The 21,757-nt window shown below is 35.9% G+C and overlaps 1 protein-coding gene across 15 annotated transcripts in view; it reads right to left on the bottom strand.

The window, feature by feature from the left end:
- The window catches only part of PTBP3 (polypyrimidine tract binding protein 3), a 123,058-nt gene that overhangs the window by 22,393 nt on the left and 78,908 nt on the right, over positions 1–21,757 (bottom strand). For all 15 annotated transcript variants that reach the window (XM_072727697.1, XM_072727699.1, XM_072727701.1 and 12 more), the window contains 2 exons: positions 19,225–19,335; positions 17,642–17,816 (listed from right to left, as the gene is read on the bottom strand). In XM_072727697.1, coding sequence (XP_072583798.1) covers positions 17,642–17,816; positions 19,225–19,335 — 286 coding nt within the window. The remainder of the gene's footprint in view (positions 1–17,641; positions 17,817–19,224; positions 19,336–21,757) is intronic.

The following is a 21,757-nucleotide window of genomic DNA, read 5'->3' as shown; positions in this document are numbered from 1 at the left end:
ACAGGCCAGGAGGGCAAGTGGAGAAAGAGAGGGGCAAGCAGATGACCTGCTGAGCACAGAGCCTGATTCAGGGCTTGATCCCTGGACCCTGAGATTGTGACCTGAGCTTAAGGCAAATGCTTAACTGACTGGGCCACCTAGGTGTCCCTTTCTGTTTTGTTTCTTAAATTCCACATGAACGAAATCCTATAGCATTTGTCTTTCTCTGACTTATTTCACTTAGCACAATACCCTTTGGTTCCATCTATATCACTGCAAATGGCAAGATTTCATTCTTTTTGATGGTTGAGTAATATTCCAGTGTGTATATATACATCTTCTTTATCCATTCATCTGTTGATGGACATCTGTGCTCTTTTCATATTTTGTCTGTTGTAGACTCTGCTGCTATAAACACTGGGGTGCATGTGCCCCTCTGAATCACTGTTTGTGTCCTCTGGATAAATACCTTATAGTGCAATTGTCGGGTGGTAGGGTAGGTTTATTTTTAACTTTCTAAGCAATCTCCATACTGTCTTGCAGAGTGGCTGTACCAGTTTGTATTCCCAGCAACAGTGTAAGAGAATTCCCCTTTGTCCGCATCCTTGGCAACATCTGTTGCTTCCTGACTTGTTAACTTTAGTCATTCTGACTGGTATGAGGTGGTATCTCATTGTGGTTTTTTCATTTAAATATATGCCGGGTGATGTTGAACATTTTTTCACGTGTCTGTTAGCCATTTGTAGGTCATGTTTGGAGAAACATCTGCTCATGTCTTCTGCCCATTTCTTGACTGGGTTATTTCTTTTTTGGGTGTTGAGTTTGATAAGTTCTGTATAGATTTTTCATACTAGCCCTTTATCTGTCATTTGCAAATATCTTCTCCCATTCTGTAGGTTGTCTTTTGGTTTTGTCAACTGTTTCCTTTGCTGTGCAAAAGCTTTTTATCTTGATGAAGTCCCAATGTTCATATGTTTCCCTTGCCTTTGGAGATGTGTCTAGCAAGAAGTTGCTGCAGCCAAGCTCAGAGGTTGCTGCCTGTGTTCTCCTCTAGGACTGTCATGCATTCCTATCTCACATTTAGGTCTTTCATCCATTTTTAAAAATATTTTATTTATTTATATTCATGAGAGACACAGAAGGACAAAGAGGCAGAGACACAGGCAGAAGAAGCAGGCTCCATGCAGGGAGCCCGACGTGGGACTCGATCCCGAGTCTCCAGGATCATGCCCAGGATGAAGGCAGTGCTAAACTGCTGAGCCACCGGGGCTCTCCTCTTTCATCCATTTTAAGTCTATGTTTGTGTATGGTGTGAGAAAATGGCCCAGTTTCATTCTTCTGGATGTGGCTGTCCAATTTTCCAAACACCATTTGTTGAAGAGACCGACTTTCTTCCATTGTATATTCTTTCCTGCTTCATCAAAGATTAGTTGACCATAGGTCCATTGCTGGGTTTTCTATTTTGTTCCATTGAATAAAATGTGTCTGTTTTTGTGCCAGTACCATACTGTCTTTACAATTATAGCTTTGTAATACAGCCTACAGCCTGAAGTCTGAAATTGTGATGCCTCCAACTTTGGTCTTCTGTTTGAATATTCCTTTGGTTATTTCAGGGTCTTTTCTGGTTCCATACACATTTTACAGTTGTTTGTTCCAGCTCTATAAAAATGTTATTTTGATAGGGATTGCACCAAATGTGTAGATTGCTTTGAGTAGCATAGAGATTTTCACAATATTTGTTCTTTCTATCCATGGGCATGGAACATTTTTCCATTTCTTTGTGTCTTCCTCAATTGCTTTCATGAGTATTCTATAGTTTTTGGAGTACAGATTCTTTGCCTCTTTAGTTAGGTTTATTCCTAGCTATATTACAGTTGGGATTGATTCCTTGATTTCTTCTGCTTCATTTTTAGTATATAGAAATGCAACGGACTTCTGTGTGTTGATTTTCTAACCTGCCACTCTGCTGAATTCCTCTATCAGTTCTAGCAATTTTGCAGGGGAGTCTTTTGGGTTTCCTAGAGTATCATGTCATCTGTGAAGAATGAAAATTTGACTTCTTTGCCATTTGGATGTCTTTTTTCTTTTTGTTGTCAGACTACTACTAGACTTCCAGTACTACGCTGAACAATAGTGAGAATGGACATCTCTGTCCGTGTTCCTGACCTTAATGGAAAAGCTCTTTTCCCCACTGAGGATGATATTTGCAGTGGGTCTTTTGCACATGGCTTTTATGATATTGAGGTATGTTCCTTCTATCCCTACATGGCAGAGAGTTTTTATCAAGAAAGGAGGCTGTATTTTGTCAAATGCTTTTTCTGCATCTATTGGTCCTTGTTCTTTCTTTTATTAATGTGGTATATAACAATAATTGATGTTGACTACCCTTGCAGCCCAGGAATAAATCCCACTTGGTCATGATGAATAATCCTTTTAATGTACTGCTGGATTCTATTACTAGTATCTTGGTGAAAATTTTTGCATCCAAGTTTATCACGGATATTGGTCAGTAACTGTCCTTTTTAGTGGGGTCTATGAGTTTTGACATATATTTAAAACTTGTGAAACTATCATCACAATCTAGGTAACAAATATTTCATCATTTCAAAATTTCCTTGTGCTCCTTTGAAATCCATCTCTCTCCAAACCCTGTCCCCAGGCAACCACTGATCTGCTTTCTGTCACCATAGACTGATTTTCATTTTTCAGATTTACACATAAATAGAATCATACAATAGGTGTTCTAAAAATCTGGTTTCTTTCAGTCACTGTAATGTTTCGTCTGGCTTCTTTCATTAAAAAATCCTCTTTTCCTTATTGATTTATTCTTCTGTATTTAAATAGTATTTCATCGTGGAGATAAACTGTACTTTATTCGCTTGTAACAGAATATTTCTAGATTTCAGTCATTACAAATAAAATTGCTATGAATATTTCTGCACAAATATTTGTGTGGATATGAACTTTGATTCCTCTTGGGTAAATGGTCAGGTAGAATGAATGGGTCGTAATGTAGGCACAGATTAAAATTTTAAAGAAACTGCCCAACTCTTCTCCAAAGTATCATACCTAAATTTTACATAGCCCCCACTGTACACCAGTGAAGGATGGTCCACAGCCTTGGTACAGTAAACTTTATAAAATTTAGCCTGGGCATGTAGTATTATCCTATAGTGATTTTAATTTCCATTTCCCTGATGACTAGAGACAATGAGCATCTTTCCATATGCTTGTGGCCCTTCTTTCACCATCTTATAAAGGAGCTCTTCAAATCTTCTGTGAACTGTTTCTTAGTTTATTGAGCTGTAAGTGGTCCTCATACAACCTGATATAACTAATCTGTCTGATACATGTGTTGCAAAGGTTTTTCTTCAAGTCTGTAGTCTGCCTTTCCTGATGGTATCTTTCAAGCCCTGAAATTTTTAAGCTTCTATTTTAATTCCAATTAGTTAACATTCAGGTGTACAATATAGTAATTCAAAGCTTCCATACATCACCCAGGGCTCATCACAAGTGTTCTCCTTAATCCCCATCACCTAGTAAACCCATCCCCCCATCCCCCCACACTCTGGTAACTATCAGTTTGCTATGTATAATTAAGAGTCCAGGGCACCTGGTTGGCTCATTTGGAAGAGCATGTAACTAGATTGATCTTGGAGTTGTGAGTTTGAGCCCCACACTGGGTGGACAGATTGCTAAAAAAATAAAATAACCTTAAAAAAAAAAGAATCTGTTTTTTGATGTCTTATTTTTCCCCTTTGCTCATTTGTTTCTTAAATTCCATGAGTAAAATCATGTGGTAGTTGCCTTTCCCTGACTTATTTCACTTAGCACTATACTCTCTAGCTCCAACCATGTTGTTACAAATGGCAGGATTTCATTCGTTTCCATGGCTGAATAATATTCCATTGTGTGCATGTGCGCACACGCACACACAGGTATCAGATCTTTATCCATTCATCAGTCGATGGACAAGAGCTGCTTCCATACCTTGACAATTGTAAATAATGCTGCTGTAAACTTAGTGATGCATGTGTCTGTCTCTTTGAATTAGTGTTCTTGCATTCTTTGGGTAAATACCCAGGTAAGGTGATTACTGGATCATAGGGTAGGTTGCATTTTTATTTTTAATTCCTTTATTATTATTAAAGATTTTATTTACTCATTCATGAGAAACACAGAGAGAGAAAGAGGCAGAGGGAGAAGTAGGTGCCCTGCAGGGAACCTGATGCAGGACCGGACCCCAGGACCCCAGGATCACGCCCTGAGCTGGAGGCAGATGCTCAACCACTGAGCCACCCAGGAGTCCCAGTAGTTCCATCTTTACATTTTTGAGGGGCCTCCATACTCTTTTCCACCGTAGCTGCACCAGTCTGCATTCCCACCAATAGTGCATGAGGGTCCCCAATTCTCCATATTCCCGACATCACCTGTTCTTTCTTGTTACTGATTTTAGCCATTCTGATAGGTGTCAGTGGTATCTCATTATAGTTTTGATTTGTATTTCCCTGACGATGACTGATGCAGAGCATCTTTCATGTGTCTGTTGGCCATCTGTCTTCTTTGTAGAAATGTCTGTTTATGTCTTCTACCCATTTTTTAATTGGATTATTCTTTTTTGGGTGTTGAGTTTTAAAGATTTGAGAGAGAAAGGCACACATGCACATACACAGGAAGAGAGGGACAAAGCAGAGGGAGAGACAACCAGATCCTGCTGAGCTGGGAGCCCGAGGCCGGGCTCAACCACATGACCCTAAAATCATGACCTGAGCTGAAATCAAGAATCAGAGGTTTATTGGACTGTACCTTCTAGGCACCCCTAAAACATTTTATTTTTAAAGATTTTAGTTGGGTATTGAATTTTATAGGTTCTTTATATATTTTGGATAGTAAGTCTTTATCAGATATGTCTTTGACAATATCTTCTCCCATTCTGTATGTTGCCTTTTAGTTTTGTTGATTGTTTCCTTTGCTGTGAGGAAGCTTTTTATTTTGATGTAGTCTCAGTAGTTTCTTTTTGCTTTTGTTTCCCTTGCCTCAGGAGATATAACTAGAAAGAAACTGTGACAGCCAATATCAAAGAAGCTGCTGTCCATATTATCTTCTAGGATTTTTCTGGTTTTAGGTCTCACATTTTGGTCTTTAACCTATTATGAATTTATTTTTATGGTGTAAGAAAGAGGTCCAGTTTTCCCAACACCATAAGTTGAAGAGGCTTTTTCGCACAGGATATTCTTTCCTACTTTAGGGATCCCTGGGTGGCACAGCGGTTTGGCGCCTGCCTTTGGCCCAGGGCACGATCCTGGAGATCCGGGATCGAATCCCACGTCGGGCTCCCCGTGCATGGAGCCTGCTTCTCCCTCTGCCTGTGTCTCTGCCTCTCTCTCTCACTGTGTTCCTATCATAAATAAATAAAAATTAAAAAAAAAAAAGATATTCTTTCCTACTTTAAGATTAATTGACCATATAATTGTGCATTTACTTCTGGGTTTTCTATTCTGTTCCATTGATCTATGTGTCTACTTTTGTGCCAGGATATTAGGGTTTTGATTACTACAGCTTGGTAATATAACCTTTAGTCTGGAATTGTGATGTGTCCAGTTTTGCTTCCCGCCCCCCCCCCCCCCAGACTGCTTTAGGTGTATAGGGTTTTTTTGTGGTTCTGTACAAATTTTAGGTTAGTTCTCATTCTGTGGAAACTGCTGTTGGTATTTTGATAGGAACTGCCTTAAATATGTAAACTGCTTTGGATAGTACAGAGATTTTAAAATAATTGTTCTTCCAATCCCAGAGCATGGAATGTCTTTCCATTTCTTTGTGTTGTCTTCAATTTCTTTCATCAGTGTTTTGTAGTTTCCAGTATATAGGTCTTTCACCTCTTCAGTTTATTGTAGGTTTATTCCTAAGTACTGTATTATTTTTAGTACAATTATAAACGGGATTATTTTCTTAATTTCTTTCTGCTGCTCCATTATTGATGTATAGAAAGGCAATAGATTTCTGTATATCGAATTTGTATCCTACAACATTACTGAATTCATTTATCAGTTCTAGTATTTTGTTGGTGGAGTCTTTAGGCTTTTCTATAAATAGTATTATGCCATCTGCAAATAGCAGAAGTTTTACTTCTTCCTTACCAATTTGGAGGTCTTTTATTTCTCTCTGTTTCATTGCTGTGGCTAGGACTTGTTGAATAATAAGTCCATGTTGAATAAAAGTGTTCAGAGTAGACATCCTTGTTCTTGACCGTTGGGGAAAAAGTTGTCAGTGTTTCCCCCATTAATGATGATGTTGGCTATGAGTTTTTCATACATGGTCTTATGTTGAGTGAGGTATATTCCCTTTAAACCTAGTTTGTTGACGACTTTTCTCACGAATGGATGTGCTTTTGTCAAATGCGTTTCCTGCATCTACTGAAATTATAATATGGTTCTTATTCTTTCTCTTATTGATGTATCAAGTTGATTGATTCATGAATACTGAACCATCCTTTCAAACCATGAGTAAATCCCACTTGATTGGGGTGAATGATTATTTTAATGGATTGCTGAAACTGGTTTGTCAGGATTTAATGATTTTTAAAGATTTTATTTTTTTAGAGAGAGAAGAGCACGAGCAGGGGAAAGGGGAAGATGGAGAGGGACAAGCAGGCTCCCTGCTAAGTAGAGAGCCTGACACTGGGCTCAATCCCAGGACCCTGGGATCATGACCTGAGCCCAAAGGCAGAAGCTTAATGGACTGAGCTATCCAGGCACCCTTACTGAGGATTTTTTTTTTAAAGATTTATTTATTTTAGAGAGAGAGTGTGCACAAGCAGGAAGGGCAGAGAGAATCCCAAGAAGAATCCTCACTGTGCACAAAACCTGACGCAGAGCTTGATCTCACAATCCTGAGATCATAACCTAAGCTGAAGTCAAGAGTTGGATAGGTAACTAGATGTGCCACCCAGGTGCCACTAGTATTTTGTTGAGGATTTTTGCATCTGTGTTCATGGGGGCATATTAGCCCCCATGTATCTCTTTTTTAGTGGTGTCTTTAACTGGTTTTGGTATTAGGATGATATTGGTCTCACAGAATGAATACAGAAGTTTTCCTTCCTCTTTTATTTTTTGGAATAGTTTGAGAAAGATAGGTATTAACTCTTCTTTAAATGTTGGGTAGAAATTACCTGTGAAGCCATCTAATCTTGGACTTCTGTTTGTTGCCAGTTTTTATTACTGAATCAATTCCTTGGCTGGTTTTCAGTCTGTTCAAACTTTCTATTTCTTTCTGTTTAAGGTTTGATAGTTTATATTTCTAGGAATTTACCCATTTCTTCTAAGTTGTCCAGTTTTTTGGCATATAGTTTTTCATAATATTCTCTTATAATTGGTTTTGTGTGTGTGTGTGTGTGTGTGTGTGTTGGTTATTCCTCCTCTCTCATATGTGATCTTACTTGAGTCCTTTCTCTTTTTTTCTTGACAAGTCCGGCTAGAGGGTTATCAATTTTATCCTTTTTTTTTTTTTCCAAAGAATCAGCTCCTGGTTTCATTGATCTGTTCTGCTGTTTGTTTTTAGTTTCAATATCACATATGTCTGCTCTCATCTTTTATGATTTCCTCCCTTTGCTGGTTTTAGGTTTTTTTTTTGTTTGCTTGTTTGTTTTTTTTGTTCTTTTCTAGCTTCTTTAGGTGTAAGATTAGGTTTATGTGAAATTTTCCTTGCTTCCCAGGTAGGCCTGTATTACTAAAAACGTCACTCTTAGAACCACTTTGGCTGCATCCCATAGGTTTTGGGCTGTTGTGTTTTCATTATAGTTTTTTCCATGTACTTTAAAAATTTATTTCCTTGTTGACCCATTCATAACTTACTACATGTTATTTAACCTCCATATATTTGTGATCTTTCCAGATTTTTTCTTGTGGTTGACTTGTTTCATAGCATTATAGTCAGAAAAGATGCAAGGTATGACTTTGATCTTCTTCAATTTGTCGGTTTTGTGACCTCATATATGTTCTGTTCTGGAGAATGTTCCATGTCCACTTGAAAAGAATGTGTATTCTGCTGATTCATGGTGGAATATTCGAAATATATCTGTTAAATTCAACTGTTTTAATGTGTCCTACAAGGCCACTGTTTCCTTGTTCTCTGTTTAGATTATCTGTCCATTGGTGTAAGTGGGGTGCTAAACTCCCCTACTATTGTATAACTATCAATTAGTTCCTTTATGTTTGTTACTATTTTATAGATTTGGGTGCCTTTATGTTGGGTGCATAAGTATTTATAATTTTTGTATCTTCTTGGACTGTCCCCTTTTTAAATATATAGTGTTCTCGTTTGTCTCCTGTTACAGTCTGTTTTCAAAGTCTATTTTGTATAAATACTGCTACTCTGGCTTTCTTTTGACATCCATTTGCATGACAGATGTTTCTCTATCCCCTTACTTTCAATCTGCAGGTGTCTTTAGGTCTGAAATGAGTCTCCTGTGGGCAGTATGTAGATGGGTCTTGTTTTTGCTTTTTTTTTTTCTTTAAGATTTTATTTATTTATTCATGAGAGAGAGAGAAGAGACATAGGCAGAGGGAAAAGCAGGCTCACCGTGTCAGGAGCCAAATGCAGGACTCGATCCCAGGACTCTGGGACCATGCCCTGAGCGGAAGGCAGATGCTCAACCACTGAGCCACCCAGGTGCCCCAAGATGGGTCTTGTTTTTAAATATATCCTGTGGCCCATGTTGTGATTGAAGCATTTACTCCAATTACATTCAAAGTAATTATTATTATTTTTTAAGGATTTTATTTATTTATTCATGAGAGACACACAGAGAGGCAGAGACTCAGGCAGAGGGAGAAGCAGGCTCCATTCAGGGAGCCCGACGTGGACTCGATCCCAGGTCTCCAGGATCAGGCCCTGGGCTGAAGGCAGCGCGAAACCACTGAGCCACCCAGGCTGCCCCATTCAAAGGAATTACTGACAGATGTGTTTAATGCCATTTATAACCTTTTTAATGATTATTTCTGAAAATTTTCCCTGATCCTTTGTTTTTCTCTTTTCTGTTTTGCTGATTTTCTTTACTGATATACTTGGATTTCACTTTACTCTTTCCATATTTATTAGTTTTTTGATTATATGGATTTTAGGTTTTATATGGGATTACGTTTTTGATAATATGGTTACCAGTTACCATTAGGTTTGTATATACCTCTCTTGCATAGCAGTATATATTTGACAGTTCAAGTTTGAACCCATTCATTCCTCCTCTCCTCCCCATGTTTTAGATATGTTAATTTATATTACATCCTTTTTTGCATGTCATTTCCTTGACTATTTCTTTAAAGAAATATTTATTTTTACTGCGTTTGTGTTTCCTACATTTATATGGTCACTTTTGGTATTTCCACTCAAAAGTCCCCTTTAATATTTCTTGCAGGAGTGGTTTAGTGGTCATGAACTCCTTTAGTTTTTGTTTGTCTGAGAAACTCTTTATCTTTCCTTCTATTCTGAATGACAACTTTCCTGGGTATTCTTTGCTGCAGATTTTTTCCTATTCAGCACTTTGAATATATCACAAGTACTGAAACTTTTAATGCTTGATAAACAATACATAAATTATTTCCTTTTTTGATTTGTGTTTTTTGTGTCCTAATAAACCTTTGTCTATCCCAAATTGCAAAGATTTTTCTCCTACTTTTTCTCCTAGAAGTTGTATAGGTTTAAATGTTACATTAAAGGCCTATGGATCCATTTTAAGGCAATTAGTATAGTATAAAATATGGGGGAAAGCGTTTATTTTTTCGAATATGAATTTCTGGGGATCCCTGGGTGGCGCAGCGGTTTGGCGCCTGCCTTTGGCCCAGGGCGCGATCCTGGAGACCCGGGATCGAATCCCACATCAGGCTCCCGGTACATGGAGCCTGCTTCTCCCTCCGCCTGTGTCTCTGCCTCTCTCTCTCTCTATGACTATCATAAATAAATAAAAAATTAAAAAAAAAAAAAAAAGAATTCGAATATGAATTTCTACCTGTCCAAAAACTTGAGAAATTTTCTTTCCCTATGGAATTCTACGCTGTTGAAAAATCAACAAATTAGATATGTATGGGTCTATTTCTAGACTCTGCAATCTACTCTATTAATGTAAATCTGTATTACCTATCCTTTTTACACTACCAAACTGCTTGATTTCTGCAGCTTTACATTAAATCTTGCATTAAAAAAATTCTTTTAAATTATTTAACCATTCTAAATAGCTTCTTTTCCTATTTCTATATACATTTTAGAAGTTCAGTGCATTTTCCTCAAGTAGGGAAAAAGAAAATAAGAGCTTAGAAAAAGAAATAAGGAATTACTATGATTTTATCAGGGTTGCTAAATATAAAATCAAGAAACAAGTCTGTATTTCTATATTAGTAACAGTGAAATAACAATGATTGCTGAAACTTAGATTGCATTTATTCCAGGCAGCATTCTAAACTCTTTATGTACATTAGCACATTTAATATTTATTACAAGCCTACCAGTTGAGTACTATTATTCTGCTCATTTCACATATGAAGAAAAGAAAGTGGAGAGCAGTTAAGCAATTTGTCCAAAATCACACAGATTATAAATAGTAGGTCTAGAATTATAATCTAAAAGGTACGGTTGAAAACCCAAAGCCTCCACCCCAAGATTGCTAGAACTCATACAGCAATTTGGTAGCGTGGCAGGATACAAAATCAATGCCCAGAAATCAATGGCATTTCTATACACTAACAATGAGACTGAAGAAAGAGAAATTAAGGAGTCAATCCCATTTACAATTGCACCCAAAAGCATAAGATACCTAGAAATAAACCTAACCAAAGAGGTAAAAGATCTATACCCTAAAAACTATAGAACACTTCTGAAAGAAACTGAGGAAGACACAAAGAGATGGAAAAATATTCCATGCTCATGGATTGGCAGAATTAATATTGTAAAAATGTCAATGTTACCCAGGGCAATTTACACGTTTAATGCAATCCCTATCAAAATACCATGGACTTTCTTCAGAGAGTTAGAACAAATTATTTTAAGATTTGTGTGGAATCAGAAAAGACCCCGAATAGCCAGGGGAATTTTAAAAAAGAAAACCATAGCTGGGGGCATCACAATGCCAGATTTCAGGTTGTACTACAAAGCTGTGGTCATCAAGACAGTGTGGTACTGGCACAAAAACAGACACATAGATCAATGGAACAGAATAGAGAATCCAGAAGTGGACCCTGAAATGTATGGTCAACTAATATTCGATAAAGGAGGAAAGACTATCCATTGGAAGAAAGACAGTCTCTTCAATAAATGGTGTTGGGAAAATTGGACATCCACATGCAGAAGAATGAAACTGGACCACTCTCTTTCACCATACACAAAGATAAACTCAAAAAGGATGAGAGATCTAAATGTGAGACAAGAGTCCATCAAAATCATAGAAGAGAACACAGGCAACACCCTTTTTGAACTCGGCCACAGTAACTTCTTGCAAGATACATCCACAAAGGCAAAAGAAACAAAAGCAAAAATGAACTATTGGGACTTCATCAAGATAAGAAGCTTTTGCACAGCAAAGGATACAGTCAACAAAACTAAAAGACAACCTACAGAATGGGAGAAGATATTTGCAAATGATGTATCAGATAAAGGGCTAGTATCCAAGATCTATAAAGAAACTATTAAACTCAACATCAAAGAAACAAACAATCCAATCATGAAATGGGCAAAAGACATGAAGAGAAATCTCACAGAGGAAGACATGGACATGGCCAACATGCACATGAGAAAATGCTCTGCATCATTTGCCATCAGGGAAATACAAATCAAAACCACAATGAGATACCATACCATACCATAGCTGGGGGCATCACAATGCCAGATTTCAGGTTGTACTACAAAGCTGTGGTCATCAAGACAGTGTGGTACTGGGGAAACACCAGTGAGAATGGGGAAAATTAACAAGGCAGGAAACAACAAATGTTGGAGAGGATGCAGAGAAAAGGGAACCCTCTTACACTGTTGGTGGGAATGGGAACTGGTGCAGCCACTCTGGAAAACTGTGTGGAGGTTCCTCAAAGAGTTAAAAATAGACCTGCCCTATGACCCAGCAATTGCACTGTTGGGGATTTACCCCAAAGATTCAGAGGCAATGAAACGCCGGGACACCTGCACCCCGATGTTTCTAGCAGCAATGTCCACAATAGCCAAACTGTGGAAGGAGCCTCGGTGTCCATCGAAAGATTAAATGGATAAAGAAGATGTGGTTTATGTATACAATGGAATATTACTCAGCCATTAGAAACGACAAATACCCACCATTTGCTTCGACGTGGATGGAACTGGAGGGTATTATGCTGAGTGCAGTAAGTCAATCGGAGAAGGACAAACAGTGTATGTCCTCATTCATTTGGGGAATATAAATAATAGTGAAAGGGAATATAAAGGAAGGGAGAAGAAATGTGTGGGAAATATCAGAAAGGGAGACAGAACATAAAGACTCCTAACTCTGGGAAACGAACTAGGGGTGGTGGAAGGGGAGGAGGGCGGGGGGTAGGGGAGAATGGGTGACGGGCACTGAGGGGGACACTTGACGGGATGAGCACTGGGTGTTATTCTGTATGTTGGTAAATTGAACAACAATAAAAATTAATTTATTAAAAAAAAAAAAAGGTATGGTTCTGGGGATCCCTGGGTGGCTTAGCGGTTTAGTGCCTGCCTTTGGCCCAGGGCACGATCCTGGAGTCCCAGGATCGAGTCCTGCATCAGGATCCTGGCATGGAGCCTGCTTCTCCCTCCGCCTGTGTCTCTGCCTCTCTCTATCATGAATAAATAAATACATAAATCTTTAAAAAAAATAAATAAAAGGTATGGTTCTGAGGAATAAATCTAACAAAGCTTGTTAATATTTATGGAGAAAAGTTGCCAAACTCTCTGGAAAGATATTAATGAACATTCAAAAAAATGGAGGGATGCACAATGCTCAAAGACTGGAGAACTCTATTGTAAAGATGTCAATGATCTAAGAGATTTAAAAAGTCAATTTAATCCAATTGAAACTCCAACAGCTTTTTTTTTTTTTTGAGGACTTGACAAGCTCATCCTAAATTTCATAGGTAAGATGATCAAGAATTGCTAAGATACTCTTAAAGAATAAGGTAAAAATATTTATTCTATCAGATATTGAGTCCTGTGGTGATGACAAAAGGGAAGACTAGTAAACAGACCCATGCAACCAGGCTCAGGAAACTATTTAAGCAAATATTCAGCTGAAGTTAGTAGGTATTAAGCCTGAGACCATTTTTTGTGTACTACAGGATTGAGCAAATAAGTAAACATGTTGAGACTAATAGAAACTAAATAACTCATCTTGAAGAAGAAAGAACAGCATGAAAAGCATGCTGGGTTGGAATTGGAGGTATTAGCTAAAATTTGTGGGTTTTTAACCGCACAGAGGCATATGTTTATGAAGCACACAAACAGAAATATACTTACGAAGTACATACATACACACATATTCCAGTAATGTTCATTCAAAATGCATAGAAGTAATGATGCTCCTATTAACAATGAGCACATGCAATACCTGGATTTTTATTTCAAAATACCATTTCACACTAAAAGGAACCAGGCCTCACTGGAGAAGAAGCCAATTACAGCACTAAGACAGGGAAAGTAAAAAAGATCTGAAATATTTCAGCCAGAAAGTCAAAGTGTTCCAGTGGTGATGGGGATATGTCAAGGGGCCACAAAAGCCAGCGTGAAAGGGCTCCTACTGCCCAAATCTGGGAGAGGTTGAACATAATATGAAAAATAACAGTACACAATGCATAGAATAAAATAATCCCTAAGACCATACTGACATGAAAAAACAAATTAGTAAATAAGCCATACAAAACTAATACAGAGTATAATGAATATAGACATTATTACTATCATTTTAAAGATTTTATTATTTGTTAATTCATGAGAGACACACACAGGGGCAGAGACACAGGCAGAGGGAGAAGTAGACTCCCCACCAGGAACCCGATGTAGAAGTTACAATCCTTGAGCCAAAGGCAGATGCTCAATCACTGAGCCACCCAGGCATCCCTAGACAACACTATTATACTATAATTATATAATGTGATATACATGCCTACATCACCAATCATAATATATAAATGTATCTAAGTGACATGTTATACACCTTAAATTCATACATTGTTATGTATCAAATTTATTTGGAAGGAAGGAAGGGTTGGGTAAGAAAAAGTTCTTCAAAATAAAATCCCAGCTAATGCACATGGAAGGAAAGACAGAATTAACAAATCCCCAATAAGGTAGCCATCACAGTAACAAATTTTGGCAATGGATGATAAAATTAAAGAGTGAAAAGTGATAAAGAACAGGCTATTTATATAGTCTCAATGTATGACCCTACAAATTAATTACAGAGAAAAAGAGTAATTTTAATGGGAAGAAACTTGGCAGAAACCAACTTAAGAAGTGATCAAAGTTATTTATCACCAAGAACTAGAAAACTAGCATGTTCCCTTGATGTAACCAGTGGAAAAAGAGGCAACACTGTTTCAGCCAAAACACCAGACACTCTTATTGAGACATTCTATGAAACACCCAAACTGAAATCTTCACAAATTCAAGGATCATGAAAAACAAAGAATGAGGAAATATTCCAAATTAAAGGAAATGACATGGCAAATAAATTAGCCTGATACTAGTTTGGATCTTTACCAGAAAAAAATTCTCTTATAAAGAACACTACTTTTGCAGTAGGTGAAAGTTTTAAAAGGTTTATGGATCAGATAATAGAATTGTATGAATGCTAATTTCATGGTTTTGATTAACTGAACTGTTTCAAGGTAAGAATGTCCTTGTTCTTAGAAAATACACACTGAGTTTTCATAAAGGGGCATCATGCCTGCAACTTACTCTCCAATATTCAGGGGAAAAAGAAAAATCAACTATTCATCCCCTCAATGTAATCAGAGAGATGATGAAGTAAATGTGGTATGATGTGAACTAAGGAATCTGAATAATTCTGGGTATAAGGGAATTCTTTGTACTATTTTTACAACTTAAATTACTTCAAAACAGAATTACTAAAATACTATAAACTTTAGAATATAAGTATATGTCTTTATGATGTCAGGAAAACAAAAGATTAAACAAGACAAAAAATATAAAGGAAATGGCAAATAAATTTGACTAGATAAAAATACCACAACAAGAATATACCAATAAGCCCAAAATTGGAACAATTTGCAATACATATAACCAACAAAGGATTAGTAGGTAGGACATAGATTTAAAAATTATATATTTTTATTATATAAAAATTAAAGAAGAAACTAAACACAAAAGTTGGCAAAAAAAATTAAAAATTTCATAAGGGAGAATGGCCAATAAATAAAAATATGTTCAACTTCATGGGTGATCAGGAAAATCTCATAGCAGCACTGTCCATAATAGCCTCAAGCTAAAACAACCCAAATGTCTATCAACAGAATGAATAAACTGTGGTATATTCATACAATGGATATCTATATATTTGACAGTACTGAGAATGAATAAGCAATAGCCACATATATACATATATAAATATGGATGAATCACAAGTCACAAAAGAAGATGAAGAGCATGATGCCATTTACATAAAATTCTAAATAAAGGAGGGAAAAATGTTTAAATTATCACTTAGTGCTGCATAATGCGTGTTAAGAAAATCACAAGGAAAAAGCAGAAAAGCAAAGGAATGATTACCATCAAATTTCAGACCGATCATCTTGGGGCAGAGAGGGAAGGAACATAATCAATGAGAGGGCTACAAAGAATGCTTCTTCAGGATGTATAAATTATTTCTTAACCTGAGTGATAACTACGTGAGTGTTAAAAAACATACTTGCATATTTTAGAAGCCATTCTGATGGTATAATGTGTATTACTAAAAATGGGTAGAGTACTTACAACTTAACCCTAGGAACTATAAAGAATCTTAAAAAAAAAAAAAAAAAAAAAGAACTGATAGTGAGGTAGGAAAAAGGAAAAGGTCAGGAGAATGGTACACAGAAGCCAAGAGAAAGGAATAGTGAACTGTGTCAAATATTAGCAAGAGGCACAATAAACTTTTACACAATACACAAGAAAATGTTATTACTGTTGATGAATCAGTTATCTTAAGATACAGACATTACTTTGCAAGGAGATTTACTAAAACAATGAAAAAGGATGTAAATATCCTGGTATTTTATATTCAGAAACCAAAACTTTTGACTATTTTTTTTTTAAGATTTTATTTATTTATCATGAGAGACACACAGAAAGAGGCAGAGACATATGAAAAAAGAGAAGCAGGCTCCTCACAGGGAGCCTGACTCAGAACTTGATCCCGGGACCAGGATCATGCCCTGAGCTGAAGGCAGATACTCAATCGCTGAGCCATCCAGGCGTCCCCTCTTGATTGTAATTTTTAAATGTCCTCCCTCCCACAATGTCTGACATTAATTACATCAACCGTATAAAATTATTGGACTAAATATAGTTCTGCAGTTGATTGCCAAGTTTTGGTAAACTTGAATGATAACCTCAATTCCTATGATGTATTACTGAAATTGTGATTACAAAGAACTTTGGGCTCTGCCAAATTGGACATGTTAAGTAGAGGCTGGTAACAAATACTATATGACACAAAAAATTTAGTTAGCCCAAGACAGAAACTTTAACAATTTAGGAACACGAACTGAACAACTCACTTGGCTTTTCCAGTTACAAATAACAAAAGCTTTTACTTTAAAATAAAGCTACAAACTATTTTCCAGAAAATGTTGGGACATTTGGGCTAAAGATTCATTTTTTTTTCACCTATAAAATAAAGATGGACTAAATACTACTTAAGGTCTTATGGTGTCATTTGGAAAAGGAAAACCAATCACAAAGGGTAATAATATTTAATACTTTACCTAAATAATAAACCACGCTTTTGAGGGCTGCAAAACCAGTAAGTAGCATATATTAACCTAGTGATATACCCAACTGAGGTATCCACTGCTGCTTCTTGCTTTTTTGTTTTAAAAGTATAAATCTATTAATAACTAATTTTAAATAAAAGAAAAAAAGCTCTTTAAAGCAATAGAGACAATTCAGAAGGCTATATTTTTATTAATGAACTGTAACTTTACATAAATTTAAGATAAAGACAAAAGTTCTGATATTTAAAAAAACCAAACAAAATAAAATAAATCCTCTTCTTTGACCAGAGGAAAAACATACCACTAATTCAGGGCCTTATTTTAAAATACCAATACTTCAAAAGAGAAAAGTATTTTTCTTAAGAGAGATTATACCAATATTCCGTGGCTATAAGTCAACACATTTAAAGCAATGTTAATATGTAAGATTATTAATTTGAAGCAAATGGTTGTGTGGCTTATAAAACAATGAGTAAGATTAATGTCAGAAAATAAATTTTTAACTCATTTTCAGATATTCATTTGTTTTGCCAACAGAAGAATCTACTAATATTAAGATTTAATTAATGGACACATTTTGTTCCAAGACTTTTTTTGTTTTCTTTAGAAATCCTTTAAGAATCCAAGAAGAAAAAGGCTGATATACATAGATTAATAAATAACTTCAGAAAACTTGCTTTGTGACCCAAAATGGAACTACTCACCAAAAGCAGCAGCCATAGGGGGTTCAAGGGATGGCTGGCCATCACCAGTAGGAAGGTCTAAACGAGTGAAGTCTCTGCTTTTGTCATTATTATATTTCACATTAAGGCTGGTGAGCTTGGAGAAGTCAATACGCAGAGTGCAGCATGCATTATAGATATTCTGGCCATCCAGAGCCTAAAGCATGTAAGAAAGGGACTGATATTTTGCAAGAAAACAACACTGATACATCAAGTAGCCTCTATTTTGACACAGAATTGCAATCAGGTATAAAGCAGAAAGCAATAGACTAAAAGCTGTGTTTACTTTTACCTCTGTTACTATGTGAATGTAAGAGAAAAAAATCTCAGGTTTTCCACAATGTCATAATAATCTCTATTTTGTCTGTGGTAAGATCAAATGAAAGAAGAGAAATATAAAAGATTGGGAAAATATTATACATTACTGAGCACTGTCCTAGCTATCACTATGATTATTTTGTCCACAACAAATGTTTAAAAATGATTTGATTTTGTATTTCATCTTAATTTTTTAGTATACTTTGTATAGGTAAAGATGAAATAAAGCCTTTCTAAATGGAACTTGTCAGAACTACAACATACAAAATATTATGATCTCTTGTTTTATTCTCTTGTAAATTTATTTTATAATAGTTTGAATAATAATGAGAGAAAATTTGCAGTTGGTTCCGATATAAGACCAAAGATCAGCAATTCCTCCTTTCACAATAAATGAAAATTTATCACAGGGTTATTTGTAGCCACTTGACTTCTGCAAATGCTCAAATTTATAAAAATAGATACCAGAAACCAAAATACATTAAAAAATGCAAATATACAAAAACCACTTCCTTATAATAACAGCTACTCATGAGTACATCAGAAAGGTACAAAATAATATATACAGGCAAAGGGTATAGCAAATATGAAGTCTATATTCCTAATCAAGAGGCAGACAGTACACACAAAACTACTAAAAACCTTAGTCCCTTTTAAACCTTATCTTTGAAAAGAAATTAGAAATAATTCAGATACTGATAAAAGAATTAGGGTTAGGAATAGACTTCAGTAGATGAAACCAAATGAATATGAAATTTCATATCTTGTCAAAAGTCAAGCACTCATGAACTTAAAAAAAAAAAGAAAATATAAACCAAAAGCAACAAACTTCCTAAAATATAGTATCTTCACCAATTCAGAGCTCAACAACAACAAAAAAAAATCAACCAATCTTTGGCTGATTTAATAGAAGAAAATGAAGACACAGGACAAAGATAATTCTACTTTATTAGTCAGATTGTATCAGGAATACTGTGCTCCTCTCTAAGTATCACAGAAATGAGGCCCAAAGATCCAAGAAGTAATAAATGATTTGAAACCATTTCATACGAAGAAAGTAATTTTTAGCTTATTATTTTAAAAAGCATAAGGAACAGTGCATTTAAAAACAGTAAATTTTATATTATGTATATTTTACAATTAAAAACACATGGTGAACTGCAACAAGGGAGAAGACACGATGGCGTTCTTTGATTATCACTGAAGTGACTGATTAACAAACGAAAAATGAAAAAGATCATAATTACCATTTTGGCATAATGTGCATTCACTGGGTCAGCATACTGAAGCAAGGCTTGAAACTGATTATTCTTTGTAAAGGTGATAATCTTCAAGACTGTGCCAAATTTAGAAAATATCTGGAAAAAGTTCACATCAGGTTAAATCTAAGGGAAATATTAGGCTAATATACGTTTCTAAATACCATGTTTTAATTGAAGTAAATTCCATTTTTAAATGAAAACCATTTCCTCTATTAAAACTATTGGTACAAAATGACTTAAATCAAGCCCAACATGTTAATGCTTCAACACTCATACAGGGCTTAAAATAGTGCCTGACAACTATTTATGCAACAGGCACTCAAATATTTAACCCATTTTATATTATGTCATAAATGGCACAATAGTAAAAACATGACACTACAATAGGAATTAATTAGTGTTATGAGGGATCCCTGGGTGGCGCAGCGGTTTGGCGCCTGCCTTTGGCCCAGGGCGCGATCCTGGAGACCCGGGATCGAATCCCACGTCGGGCTCCCGGTGCATGGAGCCTGCTTCTCCCTCTGCCTGTGTCTCTGCCTCTCTCTCTCTCTCTCTGTGTGACTATCATAAATAAATTTAAAAAAAAATTAAAAATTAAAAAAAATTTAGTGTTATGAGATAATGGTGTTATAAAGCATTTGAATGGAAGTGGGATAGTCCTGTGAATCAACTATTTCACTTTGAGAATCAGCATCTATTTCTTGAGATTTTTATAGGCAGAGAAACTACAAAATTTTCTTCTAGAGGCTGTTCTATTAATTCATTCAATATTCACAAAGGGCTGTCCTAAGCTCTGGGAAATCAGCAGTGAATAACAAGAGTCTCTGCCCTGAGGAAGGATAGACCATAAATAACAGGATGTTTCATCACAAAAAAGTGTTAGGAATAAAAATAAAAGGAAAAGGGATGAGAGTGGATTGGCACGTAAGCTGGGAAGGTCAAGAATGGTTGAAGGCCTTTCTGAAGTCTTCGGAGAAGAGTGAATAAACAGTGTGAGGAAAATATTGATAGATCCCTGGTTACCAATGATCTTAAAAAACTTGCTCTATTCCACCACCACAAAGGTTCCTGGCCAAGGTTACTATAGTGCGTTTTGTTTTCCTCTGACATCCGTCTTAAATTTGGATCTTAATAGCCAGAAACCTATCTTTCTGCTTCTAAAATAAAAAAATAAGTATTCTGTACACTGGTAAGAACTTGCTATTATCACATACTATGTATGACTGTCCTTAATAGCCAAATGGTCCTCCCTTTTCATTATCACAAAGAATAATCAATAATAAATAACCTAGGGGTGCCTGGATGGCTGAGTCAGTTAAGCATCCAAACTCTTGACTTTGGTGACTTTGGTGTTAGGTCATGATCTCAAGGCGGCGAGATTGAGTTCCTCACAGGGCTCTGCACTCAGTGGGTAGTCTGCTTGGGATTCTCTCTCATATATGATATATATAGATCAATCTTTAAAAAATTTTTTTAAATAGTAATTACCCTAAAGCATAGGCAACAAAAAGAAAACAAAATGGTAAATTCTACTACATCAAAATGTAAAACTTTTGTGCTCAAAAGACACTATCAACAGAGCAAAACAGCAACCCACAAAATGGGAAGTTATATCTGCAAATCATATACTCCATAAAGGATTAAAATCCAGAATGTATAAAGAATTCTTATAATTGAACAACAAAAATCCAATTTAATAATCAGTAAAAAAAATAAATATTCCTCCAAAGAAAACAATAAAATAGCCAATAAACACTTGAAAAGATATTGAACATCACTAATCAAAAACTCAATGAGATACTACTTCATACTCATTAGGACAGCTATTATGAAAAACACAAAAAAACATCAGTAGTAAAAAACATGATGTCTCATCATAAAAAAGTATTATGAATAAAAATAAAAGGAAAAGGGATGAGAAATATCAAGTGTTGGGGAGGATGTGGAGAAAATAGAACCTTTGTGCACAGTTGGTGGGAATGCAAAATGGTATAGCTGCTATGGAAAACACTATGGTGGTTCTTCAAAGAAATTAAAAATAAAATTACCATATGATCCAACAATTCCATTTCTGAGTATAAACCCAAAAGAACTGAAAGCAGTGACTCAAAGAGCTATTTGTACATCCGCATTCACAAAAGGCTTATTTGTAAAAGATGGAAGCAACTTAAATGTCCATCCACAAAAATGTGGTAAATATATACAATGGAATATTATTCAGCCTTTAAAAGGAAGGACATTCTGACACATGCTACAACATGGATGAACCTTGAACACATTTAAGTGAAATAAGCCAGTCACAAAATAAAAAAATTATGCACAATTCCAATTTTAAGAGTAACCTAGAGTAGTCAAATTCACAGAGACAGTGAGTAGAATGGTGGTTACCAGGGGACGAGACAGGATGAGACAAAAGGGGAAGGGGGCATTATTGTTTAACGGGTTTCAGTTTAGGAAGACAAAAAAAGTTTCGGAGATATATTTGGGGATAACTACAAAACAATGTGTACTTAATGTC

This window comes from Vulpes vulpes, chromosome 12, assembly GCF_048418805.1.
Source record: "Vulpes vulpes isolate BD-2025 chromosome 12, VulVul3, whole genome shotgun sequence".
NCBI classification, from domain to species: Eukaryota; Metazoa; Chordata; class Mammalia; order Carnivora; family Canidae; genus Vulpes; species Vulpes vulpes.
This window is presented reverse-complemented; position numbering and strand designations above follow the sequence as displayed.